This window comes from Polyodon spathula, chromosome 4, assembly GCF_017654505.1.
Source record: "Polyodon spathula isolate WHYD16114869_AA chromosome 4, ASM1765450v1, whole genome shotgun sequence".
Lineage (NCBI taxonomy): Eukaryota > Metazoa > Chordata > Actinopteri > Acipenseriformes > Polyodontidae > Polyodon > Polyodon spathula.
The window spans coordinates 28,440,583-28,455,279 of NC_054537.1; the positions used below are offsets into that span (position 1 = coordinate 28,440,583).

The 14,697-nt window shown below is 34.6% G+C and overlaps 1 protein-coding gene across 1 annotated transcript in view; it reads right to left on the minus strand.

The window, feature by feature from the left end:
- Nucleotides 1-14,697, minus strand: part of rb1cc1 (RB1-inducible coiled-coil 1) — a 78,460-nt gene that overhangs the window by 15,596 nt on the left and 48,167 nt on the right. Inside the window, exons 15-20 of the mRNA XM_041247559.1 lie at nucleotides 11,152-11,332; nucleotides 9,417-9,525; nucleotides 6,102-6,363; nucleotides 4,093-4,147; nucleotides 3,724-3,771; nucleotides 740-798 (exon numbers count right to left, since the gene is read on the minus strand). Of these exons, the coding sequence (XP_041103493.1) occupies nucleotides 740-798; nucleotides 3,724-3,771; nucleotides 4,093-4,147; nucleotides 6,102-6,363; nucleotides 9,417-9,525; nucleotides 11,152-11,332 (714 nt within the window). The remainder of the gene's footprint in view (nucleotides 1-739; nucleotides 799-3,723; nucleotides 3,772-4,092; nucleotides 4,148-6,101; nucleotides 6,364-9,416; nucleotides 9,526-11,151; nucleotides 11,333-14,697) is intronic.

Here is a 14,697-nt window from a genome sequence, read left to right on the forward strand (position 1 = left end):
AGAAGGAATCAAATACACACATCCACTAGGGGCAGTGTTACAGGGGGACAGTTTAATAGTTCATCTAGGACCAAGGCCATGAACACAGTGTAGGGCTCAGGATTTTTTTGACAACTTTCACAAGCATGTGCTGTTTACTGCCAACAGCCTTGAAAATAAAATGAAAGAAGAAATGTGACATAAAAGGGTATATTGTATCAGGCTGAATGATTTGGAAGCTTAAAGTAATAAGGAAATGTGAAAAAAGATCTGCCCAGATGTTAAAAACAATTTAGCAGTGAAAAGGTTATTTCCTACTGGACACCACCTGAAATATAACTTGATTGAGAACATCACAGAATTAAGCTGGTGAAGTCTCTGTCTGAAGGCAAGTGGCCTACATCAATAATATGGGTAAAGCTGACTGTTAGATTTTGCCCAAGGAGTTTCCATAACACTGGAAATTTGAAGTTGCCAGCATTAAGCATGAGTTTTGAGATATTATCAGAAGCAGGTTCACTAACGTCAAGAATGTTATTGTCTCTTACCAGTGTGGTAAGAATGGTCATACCTATATATATATATTATAATATATATATAGATATATATATATCTATATATATATATATATATATATATATATATGTATAGATATCCTATAGATAAGATTTTCTAAAATGCCATTTTGTATGAAACTTTTTGAGACTTCTGATCACAGTGTCAGTATAAATTTAGATCTTAAAGAACATACACCACTTACTCTCTAATGGCAATTTTTTCAGAATGTCTTGATGATACTGAAGACATGCTCTGAGACATCTGTAAAACAAATGTAGACTGGGTAAAAATGAAGTCATGGTAAAAAACCAACCCACCATGCGCCCATGATTTCAGATTTGAAACTAATAAATCAGATTCACAGATAGAAAAAAAAAATTTTAACACAAAATTAAAGCAATTAGTATCTTCACCATGACCTACATCTACCATGATATATACAGCTATTGCCAAAAGTTTTGCGTCATCTAAAATTTTTGGATTGAGACATAATAAAAAATAAATATAGTATATTAACATAATTTAGATCCTCTATTTAACATTGTGTAATCAAAGAAACTACCAGAAGCCATAACAGCAGTATAGTAAGCCATGTTAGATTTTGAAATATCGCATTTTTCAATTTGTCAGTTTTTCATATATGGAATGCTACAAAGCGGTATGTAATTCAATATGTTAACGTAACATTATTCAGCAGGTTTCATTTTATGAAGTAAAATTTGTTAATTCTATAGGATGATGCAAAACTTTTGTCCATAGCTCTCGTAGGACAAATCACTCAAATATAGTATTGCTGTTACAAAAACTAAAATGGAAATCAAACTACCGTGATATCTTGGATGTCAAACATAAGAACATGCACATTCGTTCCATTATATAGTCATCGACTCTAATACTCACAATAACTTGTGCTAAAGAACGTCTTAAACAAGTTTGATCACAATAAGGAGTTAAACTCTAAAATGTGACATCTGTACAGCCTTCGCTACAGTGTATAAATATATAAATCAAATAATCAGAATTCAAGTAACTTATTAAATAAGAGTGCTGATGTGCCTTGTGATAAAGGCATTTGTTTTCAAACACCACAAGATTTTATAACATTAGGGGGCATTTCATGTTGTGCAATAATCTTAAATTCTGGTAATATTCAATATCTTACAAGTATTTTAAGCAAGGTTTATTAATGTTTTGTACTTTTCAAGAATCAGTAAGGCAGAAACTGGATTATACAAGCGATATTATACCAAGAACAAAAGGCGTGTTATTCTTCCTATACACTATTGCGAAGGGGCATTACCAACAAAACCAAAAAAAGGAGAAAAATGAAACAATAATGTACAATTCTGGCCTCCCGAGTGGCACATCTAGTAAAGATGCGCCTTACAGTTTGGAGATCGCCAGTTTGAATCCAAGCGATGCTACTTCCGACCGTGGACAGGAGTTCTCAGGTGGCATCGCACAATTGGCCAAGCGCTGCCCAGGCGGAGCAGGGTTTCGATCAGCTGGGAAGTCCCTGGCTCACCGTGCACCAGCGACCCCTGTTGCTGGCCAGGCGCTTGCAGTATGAAATTCAGAACTGCGTGGGCCCCCGACGCCGTAAGTTCTGGATATGGCTGCACAACGGGCTTGCAGAGTGAAAAAAAGCAGACGGCTGACTGCAGTAGTTTGAGGACGTGAATGCTTGTCTTCGTCTTTCCCGAGTTAGTTCGGGGGTGGCAGTGGTGAATAATAATTGGACATTCCAAAATCGGGGAGGAAAATTAATAAAAAATAATTGTAAAAAAATAATGTAAGTTTTTTATTAAAATGCCATCTATTTCAATGGAGATTAACCATGTGCCACTTTTCACTCCTTATGAATGAAATCTACCCTTGCATTGGACTAATAATATTAATAATATGGGAACTGCCATATCAGATGAAGCAGAATGTGGCAGTAAAATGGCAGTGGCAGTGAAAGGGATATTTTTTGCTGGACAATCCCAGTAACGGAATTTAACTAATAAAATCAAACAACAGTTATTTACCACACATTAAGTCAATGGGCCATATAAACAAAACTTTAAGGACTATTTTCTGGTAAGGTTTGAAACAGCTTACTTAGGTCAAAAAGTTATTTTGTGTAACACAGAAAGGCACATTTTTGATAAACTCTGTTAGCTTAAAAAAAAACCTAATCAGCACTCACGTGTCCAACATTGTGATTTCAATGACAGTTAAACGAGTGTCACGCATATCTGATTACACTATGTAACACAATTTTTGTTCCTGGGTAATAAGTGTTATTTCCTAATTGAGCTGAAGCGAGTAGTTTTTCGAGATTTACGATTATACTGTAAATACAGTATAATCGTAAATCTCGAAAAACTACTCACTTCTAAATCTTTTGTAGTCATTTTTGTATGACTTTAGTATAAATACATGTTAATTTGGATTCATATGTTGTTTTTTTCTGACTTTATGTGAACGAAAAGACACACATTTGCCTGTTTTCCCATTGGAAATAGTGATATTTTGAAATATCACTGTCCTGGTCACAAAAGCAAAGTTTGTGGGGAATAATAGCCATTTTCTATACTTTTGAGGCATCAGCAATTAGGAAATAACACTTACTACCCAGGAACAAAAAAAAAAAAAAAAAATTGTTACACGGTGTTATTTCATCTGATTTGACGTGTATGTGGGTGAGCACGTTGTAAACTGCCAACTACCACCCAAACAACCCCCTGCCCTGCACACACACACACACACTTCATACGGAAAGAAAAAATATGACTTGGGTTTGAGGAACTACACAGGGAGAAGTGTATTGTAGCGTGTATTTGTCTTTTCTTTGACAATGCTGCCTTTTTCTTTCTTATTTTTTTCTTCTATCTGACATATCACAAGGTGTTCATGGAAGATTTGGTTCAGCAGAGTCAAATCAGGATATTTACAGCAATCTGCCTCGAATGTTTAACTATTTGAAGACGGCCCTTCAGTTAGTTCAGTTTTTCATCCAGAGGGGATACATACATCCACTGTGTTATAAAACAATTAGTGATAACAAAAAAAAAAAAAAAAAAAAAAGAACAATGTAATAATGAATAATGCAATAAAATACTGGTATGCTAAGATTTGTTTGCAAGTTTGGCTGTATGCGATACAACATTTTATTACAATATAAAACAATACAAAACTCACCAGCCGTTGATTTAGACGCTTGTTCTCTTCTTCCTTTATGTGTAAAGTCTGTAAAACATAACAAAAATGCATAATAGTTAGACAGTTACAAATAAACACTGTAATAGATAGTTACAAATAAATACTGCACTGTATCCAGAAAATATTCATATTTGATTCTATATTGGTGTCATATGTTGATGACATCATCTTACCGCATGAGAAATAATTAAAAGACATCACTCAGCAGAACCATGCACCTATTGTTTTTTTTTTTTTTTTTTTTTTTTTTAAACACTACTTAACTGTAATATATATTACTATGGATACTGAAACTTAATGTAACAAAGTAATTATTACAATTATTAAAAACAAAAGAACAATACCCACCCTTTCTAATAAAATGATCCTTTGTTTTTCCTCAGATATGACAGGTATATTTTCACTGAATGGGGAGAATAATGAAAATGATCACATAATAGTAATTTTAAGGGAATTAATCTTGAATATATATAACACAATATTTACACACACACACACACACACACACACACACACACACACAGTATATATAGAAATTACTAAAAACACTGTATAACTATGTATGCTTAATGCTGCAAATATAAATAGTATATAAATATACAAATAAGTTAAACTTACTTTTCCTCTTGTCTGTCTTCCTTTCTGTCCAGCAGACATCTCAGTATCCTGCCTTAATTTTTATAGTCTAGTTAAACACTTTCCTCCTGTCTTCTTCTTTGTTCAAATTGTATCTGCCTACTACTTACACTCTTTTTAACACTATTATATTATTATTTCAATTTACATTAAATGTAAAAAATGAACACATATATATATATATATATATATATATATATATATATATATATATATATATATATATATATGCATGTCTAGACATGTTGCATTTTTTACTAGTCTGTACAGACATGTTGCCATTTTGAGACTACGGAAATGAAAAAATTTACTACACTAAGTTCAAAAAAGGTACTGCTTCAATGCAGCAGCACCAGTGCATCTGAAACCAGAGTAGCTTCCTCTATAATCACTGTTTCTATGTCATTACTGAGTCTCTAATCTCTAGCTGCCTTTTGAACTGACCCAATGAACTACAGCAGCCATACTATACAATAACCATGTCCATATCCCCCAATATTCTGATACTCAACTTTCTAAACAGCTGAATAAGCTACTCTTTGGATATACTGTTCCAGCTGCCAGGAATATACATTTCAAGCAGGGGATACTATTGTGATACTCACAAATCTGTTCTACAAAGTTAGTTTCATAAATATCAGATTGTATTTAATCCACTGAAACAGAATTCTTCAAACTTCTAACTCACAAGCTTTATGAATGAGGTCGTTAGACTGTACCTCCTTTATTGAGCCTCTCAGTCCAGAATCATTTTTAAGGAACAGACTGACAGCTCATTAAAAATCTCAACAAGGCATTTATACTCCTGACAGAGATCTTTACTAAACTTAAATTACCCTTGCGACCTCAGAAAATAGTGCGCAAAAATTTTATTACCTAGCCCAATCATCAGGGATCAATTACTTCTGCCAAATACATTTGGCCAGCAAAGTATAACATCCAATCTTTTTTCCCCATCAAGCACTGGACATCTGACAGTTCCCTGTCCTTCTGCTATTGCAAGTTTTAGGCTACATACTGTATTACACAATACAGGGCATTGAGGCCTACATTTTCAGAGGAAACTTTTTTCACTGTTTTAAATTATTATTTATAATTTATAACTATTATTTATAATATTAATAATAACAAATAAAAAACACACACATACATTTAAATATCTTGATCTGTTGCTAAAACATCATTTGATTTTATTTGTATTTCTAAAATATTAGTTTTCTTTTTATAATGGCTGAACAAAACATTTGTTGGGAGTTTTACTTTTACTGAAAACTCCAGGATTAGCCAAGACAGTCATAATAAGTAGTTTTTATTGCCAGGATTAGCTTAAAATGTCACATTATTTAGGATATTCAGACTCACACTTTAATAGAATTTCATATTTTTTTTAAACTTCTTCAGCTCCAGACTGTATTCACAAAATATTACTACCTAACTATATTTTTACGCAATTTACATTATTTCGAAAGGCCTCCTAAATCAGTATTTAAAAAAAAAAAAAATTATATATAAGAACAACCTGGGTGACAAGTAAGTTAATCTATTTGAATTGCCTGCTGGGAGTACATGGGTAGTTTTTGCCTCTATAAAGTAGCTGGTGCCCATGAGTACTAGTTATTGTAGGAAGAGATACACAAAGAAAAGTGATAAAGAAAATAAGATTAAATGAGCTTTTTACTATGGTGCTGTTTTACTTCATTGTTTTTATAACGTATGCTTACTGTACAGCCATCATGCTGGCTTCCACTGCAGAATCTATTCTCCCATCTTCCCCAATGGCAGCAACTGAGGTCAGCCTCTCAGACTCAACAGGGGGTTCTACTGCGCACGCTCCCGCCAAATCAGCCCCAGCCGGATGATTAGCAGAAGAAAAGAATGCTGAGGAAACCAATGAACTGCTGCGGACCTTGTTAAGTTCTTCTTCTAGCTGCTTCTTTTCTTGGAGCAAATTTGCTCTGTCCTCTGAGAGAGTTTCAATCAAATCTAAAATTAAGCAGAGCAATACCATTAACTCATTCAAATTCGTGTTATAGTATGGGTTCAGAGTGTGCAAATGTTAAAGTAAGTTGGCTACTATTAATTGATATTTAAATCGAGATTGTGTGTATTAAAGTAAGAAGGACCACCACACCAACAGTCTGAACAGGTATCTGCAACAAATTAAATGTTTGGAAGCACACTCGTAAATGCAGCGTGGTATAAAATATAGCTGCTTCTTGGCTAGAATATTCAGAAAAAAACATCATGATGTTTTGTTGGGCATGCTGTTTTAGTGTAATTTACACAGCAAAAATTAAAGAGCACTCAAAACTGAAGCTGAATGTGCATCATCCAAATGTGAAATATTACACGTGAATTTGAAAAGTAGATCGGTCAAATATAATTTTAGATTTATATAAAAAGGATAACGTTTGTAAACAGTTTTTATTTTACTTAAGTGACAGCGTACGCAGTATGGCTTGCCTACTTGAAATAGCCTACCGTTTTATTGATATAATGTGTGGGGGCGTTTTTTTTAATTGGGATTATTTATTTATTTTTTTCAGGGGGTTGGGGGGGGTGGGGGTGGGGGGGGGGGGGGGCCCACAGGGGGTGGGGGGGGTGTGGGGGTATCCTACAGCCCCCATAGTAGCCCTACAGCCCCCATCTAGGGCCTTTAGTGTTTCCTGTTGTATCCAGCACAACCAGCCAGTTGTTTCACAAATTAATTGAATTGCAGGAATAAATTAAATATTTTTTCGAGTAATCAATACTTATCACTTATTTTGAATAATGATTTTATTTTGAGTACTTAACTATTCAAGTACTCTAACTCACCCTTGCAACCAATGCTTGGCACTGTAAGGTCATTGAATAGATTGTAAACTTGATGTAAAACTGTTATGTGAAAAAAAACAGTGTTCTTAACAGTTTCTAAAATATATTGAGAGGTTGAAACCAACGCAGCCACAAAATTATACCAATATTCAAATGTGACGGATAGAATCGGAAAAATAGACCAGAAGAATCTGAGAACGATCTAAAAAACACAAAACACAAAGCACTGCTTTTTGCCGCCCTCTTAAATAATAAATAATCATGTCAGATGGCTTTCATCCGTCTGCACATAAACACAAATATATATATATATATATATATATATATATATATATATATATATATATATATATATATATATATATATATATATATATATATATACTATTTACTACTACTACTACTAATAATAATACTAATAATAATAATAATAATAATAATAATAATAATAATAATAATAATAACAACAACAACAACAACAACAAATGAATACCTACATAAATAATAAAATGCACACAAGGTGCGGGCACCCCATCACACACTTTCACTGAAAATGGAGGTAAAGATCATACTTGCAGTACCTAACTTCCCTGATCTATAATAATAATAAGCCATTTTCTATTGCGTTTGTTAGTAATCATACTTTCTGAAAGATCTGGATCTGGATTTCCAGCTGTCGTCGTTTCTGTGATCACTTCTGGTGTGCACTGTGTTTTCGCAGCTAATCTGTCACATCGCCCCAGTAAAAATCGTGTCACGTCTGGTGTGTAAGGGCCTTAACATTGTAGCAGCTGTTTCCACCACAGTGCTATCAATGAATATACATATTAGGATTTCTAATCTTGACATTTTCATATATCATGCGATCTACAATCGACTAATCACATCTGTTTGCTAGTGGTATGAAATTGTATTGAAAGACAAATAAAGGTTAGCTGAAGAGAAATGTAATTTATTGAGTGCTTTTTTATTTTAGTTATTTTTTAAGTTACATTTCTGATACCGTTTGAAAGAAATAGGTTGAATAAAAAGAAAAAAACAGCTTACTGCCGTGAAAGGAAAGCACCGATGAGCAAATGTTGCAAGTTGCAGTCTTTTTTGAGGGGATTGTGGAGAGGGATTAAATATATATGACAACTTTTTCAGCATTTAGACACATTTACACATTGAGATAATAATTCAAAAGACATTTTTAAAAAGGTTTTGCTTTAAAAGGGTTATCACTCTACTTTCACTCTCCCACCCCAGTCAAGTCTTTATGCTTAAATTATTATTTTGAACAACACGAAGTATATATATGTAAGTTCGAGCAGTTACAGCAGTAATAAGGAGACCATTTATATAAAAAGGAGCCTCCAGGCTCCATAAATAAACTGCTTACTTTGAGCACTGCGCATGAATACTATTTGTATGCAACAGCTTTACAAAACGTCATGAATGTCTAACAGAGTAACCCTCAATTTGCTGTATCTGCTGACAGTAATTCATATGGAAAAGCTAACATTTCAGGTATAATACTGTTTTAATGGGTTTTTTTTTTTTGTGTGTGTGTTTAGTTATAATTTTTCTATGGCCAAGGCTTGTTAATTCCAAATACTGGTTTGTTGAACTTTTCACAGTATCACTGATGTACAAATTGCCTCACCAATACAGCTTTTAGAAAGTGTCCAAAGTGACACTGTACAGACACAGCTTTTTAAAGAAAGTTTCTGTTTTATACAAATCTAAATCATATTTTTCAGCAGCACTACAGTATATTGTTTATTTTAATTAGCTTGAAATACAACCCCTCGCCCCCATTTGCACCATCGTCAAAATAACTCAAAGTTAACATGTAAATAAGGCCATACCCCAAAAGTCATCTCCACCACTAGTGTTAATGGAAAAAGATGGGGGAAAGTATGTTACCTAAATCACATTACAGGGCAAAGAATGTTTTCTTTTTTTTCCAATCAAAATCTGGGGACACACACTGTCATAAAAATTGGGCCTTATGTGACAGGGGCTTGAAAATTCACACGACCATAATATGACTGCCTGAACTGGTCACAGGTCGAATGAGCTTTCTTAATATTATCTGCCATTACTGAAATGAGCAATAACAAATTATTATTTCTAGACATACCCAAATAATCAATAAGACGAATGCATAGATTTAAAAAAATACAAACAGCAGGTAACAAATAAAAAGCATACAAAGATCATACTTAAAAACCTACCTTTGTCCCTTTCCTGCTGCTGTGCTGTCTTCTTCAGCTTATCATTTAACTCGTTTATTATTTGTTCCTTCTTCAGTTTTTCTCTTGTAACAACAGTATTGAAATTCATCTGCCATAACAAAACAAAACAAAAAAGTTTTCAACACATATCAACACAGGAACTAGTATTTCCTGTTCTCATGTGATGGAGAACATGGTTCATAGGTAGATGTTGTGTGCACACAACAGAAGAGCAATGCAACACATACCTGACATGGGGACAATGTTTGAGCCTGCACAAGTCACATTCTGGTGGCTTATGGTCTCATTTCTCTCCATGTGAAGTTAGTCAAATACTGATAATAAAATTGTAAAGCTTGTTTCAAGGGATTTCCACAAAACAGAATTAACTGACGTTAGTCAACGATCAACCCCCGCAATGGTCTACTTGAGCTAGAATGACCCTTTTGACACATAGGCCTGCATTTTTGAGGCTTTAAAGCTGATCAAAAGATAATCTTTTAGATACACATCTTTTTAGGAATATGTAACTAGGAAGAAGAGGCTTTCACACAGTGAAACTTTTCCTGTAGTGAAATAATGGGAACATTCAACATTTTTCAAATATGTATCAACTGCTTTGAAAGTCATAGTAAAGCATAACAATATTCTGCTTTGATTGTAGCTAGACTGCTGAAGTGTGTCTGAACTACAACACATGAGGTAATTAGGTACCATGAATCAGCAGCATCTTTTCATCTGCAATGTGGTCTTTAAAATACATGCATCCAAAGTAAAATTTTAAATGAAGTCTGCCAACTTTAAAACATGTAAATGCCTCAAGTTTAGTTTACTACTAATAACATATTTATAAACATCCATAAACTATAAACAAATGGCTGACAAGTCTGTATTACTTGTTCCAGATATATTTTTTGTAAATTGCAGTAGCATTCTGGTTCATTATTAAACAATTCATGTCTTTGTCTCGCAAAGACTCGCTGTAGATGTATTTTTTTTTATACTCGCATGCCTGCACCAGCATACAATAGCCTGTTAAGAAACTACAGGCTCTACAATGCACTTGACCAGACATCTTCCTGCCAAATAAATACTGAGTGTAGAGTCTAAATTACCTGTATAGTATTATCATTTAAATTATATTTTTCCCCCCTCTCTAGTTAAGCTAGGTTCAAATGACAATATATAACCAACTTCTGATGTGATTGCTAATAATATTATATTTCAGTAACACATAAACACTCCCACATGAATCATTATGAAACATCTGTATGACCTCCTACTAAGGTAACAAACCTCACAAGGGACAGACTGGAAGACAAGCAGCCAATTTCCACAGAACCTTTGCTAACCATCTAGCTGATTTATTTTCATTCCAGTTCTTGCTGGATTTGTTAAAAAAGAAAGTAAAAAACACTCATATCCTCTGCCATAGCTATAAATAAAAAAAGAGCTATCAGAATCATGAAAAAAAACATTATGACCTACATTTACAGTATGTACATATGCAAAAAAATAAATAAAAATACAAATAAATGTGGGAAGCATGTCACCAAGATCTGTATTCACAGTATCCAGACAGAGAATCATAAAACACAGCTAGTACCAAAGTGTTACCTCAAAGTATTTGGTTGCCGTCTATTACCAAAAAATAAAATAGTGGAGAGACTAGGATTATAGGATTTAGATTAGAGGTAGATTGGTGAAGAAGGTTAAACAGCACTGTTAACTTTACCTGCTGCTCTGCTATCAATGATGTTTTAAGGGTCTGCATTTCTTCGTTCTTTGTTTTTTCAAGCCGTTCAAGTTGCCCCAGTAAAGAGGCCCTTTCTTCGTGGAACTTTTCCTGAAGATCTGCATTACTAGTTAGCGGTTTCCCAGCAAGTGCCTCAGTATGACTAGACGACAAAACCTCTCTGCATAACAAAAATAAAAACACAACAGCACATACATAAATAAGCAAAATAATATTCTTACTGTTGAGTAATCTTGATGAGGTATAAAGCTGGAAAAAAGACTAGTATGAAAAATGTTATACAAACCCACAGGTGATTTGCCCAAACCAAGCATAAAGAGTACATATTTTTGTTTCAATTTTATACCTGTTATACGTTCATGTATCGTCTTTTTGTCACTCCATGAGAAAATACCCAAAATATGTTGGATACAAAAATTCTGATAATTATAATATTGGGGGCTCCCAAGTGGCACACCCAGCAAAAGTGCTCTACGTGGATATGCCCTATAGCCTGGGGATTGCAGGCTCGAGTCCAGGCTATTTCATAGCCGACCATGACCGGGAGCTCCTAGGGGACGCAGCATAATTAGCCGAGCGCTGCCCAGGTAGGGAGGGCTTAGGTCGGCAGGGAAATTCACGGCTCACTGCTCCTCAGCGACCCCTGTGGCAGACAGGGCACCTGTGGTTCTGCAGTGGAGCTTAAAGATCTGTGTTGTCCTCCGGCACTATATGTCTGGTGGCCTCGCTGTGGATCCGCAGTGCGAAAAATTACAGATTGGTAGGAGCACATTTTGGAGGACGAGTGCTCCAGCCTCCGTTCCCCGAGTCAGCGGGGGGTGTTGTGAGTGGTGAGCCGAGGATACAGATAATAATTGGACACACTAAATTGGAGAGAAAACCTGGGTAAAAAATTGGAGACGACTAAATTAAAAAAATAATAATAATAATTATTATTTAAGACTGGAGTGTTCGACTGCCCCTACTCCCCATCCAAAAAGCAAAACAAGACCTCTTAGTTAATGCAGACTGCTGGGTCATTACATTATTAAGCTTCCAAGCTGGCTTGGGAAGCCTATTGCCAGTGAAAATATTTTTTTAAGTTTCTAAGCTGGCTTGGGAAGATTATTGCTATTGTAAAGCGTTTTTATTTCTTTATTTTTTTATTATTGTCATTTTTCCTCCCAAAACTTTAAACTGCTACTGTTCGCACACGGTGTAACCAATCAACATGAAACTTGGCAGGTATCATTTCGTGTAGATTATAGTTCAGATGCAAAAAAGACTGCACTCCTGTGTCAGCCAAGATGGCAGCCTGATGCATTTTTTGGAACAAACTTTCAAAATCTTCTTCCTGAGAAACCGGTGAAGTAATTGACCTGAAACTTCGCACATGTCATTTAACCAACTTAACTTAACTTGGCAGGCATCATCCTGCGGACATTGGAATTTAAATATGGCAAAATGGTGTTCTTTTGTAAAACAAGATTGTCACCAGACCCAAGTTTCATTCTTACATTTAAAACCGCTTCAGTTTATCATGGTTTAACACGATTAACTCCAAAGATGACAAGCATCATCCCTGTGTCAATACAGCCGACTTTTTCAAAAATGGTGTTTGTGTGTAAACCAAGACGGCCGCCTGACACATTTCTTTAAAAATGTTTTCAAAATCTTATTGGGAACTGGTGAACTGATTGTTCTGAAACATTGCCTATGTTATCAACAAACAAACCTGCTTCAAGTTGCAAAGCATAAGTTGCAGCAATACATTTTAATATCAAAATGGCTGCCAGAAAATTCACTGAAACGTGCCCCAAACATCAAACTGCTTCTGTTTGAAAACTGTTTAACCAACTAACTCTGAACTTGCTAGGCATCATCCTGGAGACAATGGAATTCAAATACGGAAAAATTGTGTTTGTGAGTAAACAAATATGGCCTCATGACACATTTCTTTAAAAACATTTCAAAATCTTCGGTCAAATGTAAAAATAACCCCTTACAAAGTGGAGATAGGTTAATGGTTACCATGGAACACAGATAGGAACCAATATATACTCGATCTAAAAAAATCACCTTGCCTGTGACCTTTGACCTCTCTAAGGTCAAATGTAAAACTAGCTTATAACTCCTTTCAGTGTACGTAGGGTTATGGTTACTATACAACACATTTAGGAACCCATATATGCTCTGTTAAAAAAAAACTATCATGACCTTTGACCTCTCCTTGAGGTTAAATGTAAAATTAGACAAATATTAAATCAGGAAAGCTTGTTAAAACGTCAAATTCCCCCAAAATATGAGTTAAACAAATAAATGTATATAAGATAAATGTTGGTAAAACCACTAGCTGTTTTTATTTTCTTACCAAAAATATTTAGAAATACTCTCTAGCAGAGGCGGATTAAGACTTCTTGGGGACCCTGGGGCACAAAGAACATTGGGGAATTCCTTCCCCCCATTAAAACAGCAGTAAAATGCATGAATAGGCCAGTAGAACGTTTACCTGCTGCATTAATATAAAGCAAATCATATAACAATATACTACACAAAAATAAATCTGCTTGGTTTTGTCACATACAAAAAACTAAATAAAATACCTGTATCTGCTTTCCGAAAAACATAAATGATTACATATCAATATGTTAGCCCACTGCCCTACACAAAAAACACTCTACACCGGCCTCCTGACCAAAACTTAAATAACAATCACTGCGCTAAACAATCATTCATTCTATTTACAGAACCATAATAGCTCCAAACAATGTGTATCATTACTAAAGGAGGCAACCTCAGCAACCTTCCTTAATGGAATATTTTACCAGAAAACATTCGACCCGCTGCAGAATAAAGTTGTTCAGAAGGAAAAAAAAAAAAGTGATAAAATAAGATACATGTATATAACACGATATAATACATGACGTGTGAAACGATTAAAAAAATTTAACGGAATGTGTAGTTTATTAAAAAATGAAATACAGTTACATACATTTCAAGTTTTACATTAGGATGTGTTTCGTGTGTGAACTAGTGAATAACACAATGTTCTTTAAATACTGGGACAGCAGCGCTACTGCTTCAAATATTTAATAAATTCCAACAGTTTATAATCTCAGTAAATACTTACATCTATGACTCAAGTCAATTATATTTTAAAGAAACTTAGCAAGTATATGTATTTTTTAGCGAGTTCACACAGGTAGCCATTTACAACAAGAACACGCGCACTCTTATCATCTGACCAATCACACATGACTTATTTGCATATTAGAGGCCCTAGGGGTGGGTGTGTAGTTTGTACTAAACAGACATAGTACTGTATTTGATCTGATAGTGGAGAGATCTTTCAGTGACAAAATTATGGTATACTTACAAACACCTGGACATTGTATTCATCCATTATTTCATTATATTAAAGAATATTTTTTACTATATTTATTTGCTGTTATATTTTGATCCACTGGTTACAGTGGGGGGCCCTTAAGTGGCTGGGGCCCCACTTGCCTGTGTGATAATCCACCCCTGCTCTCTAGTTTGCATAGT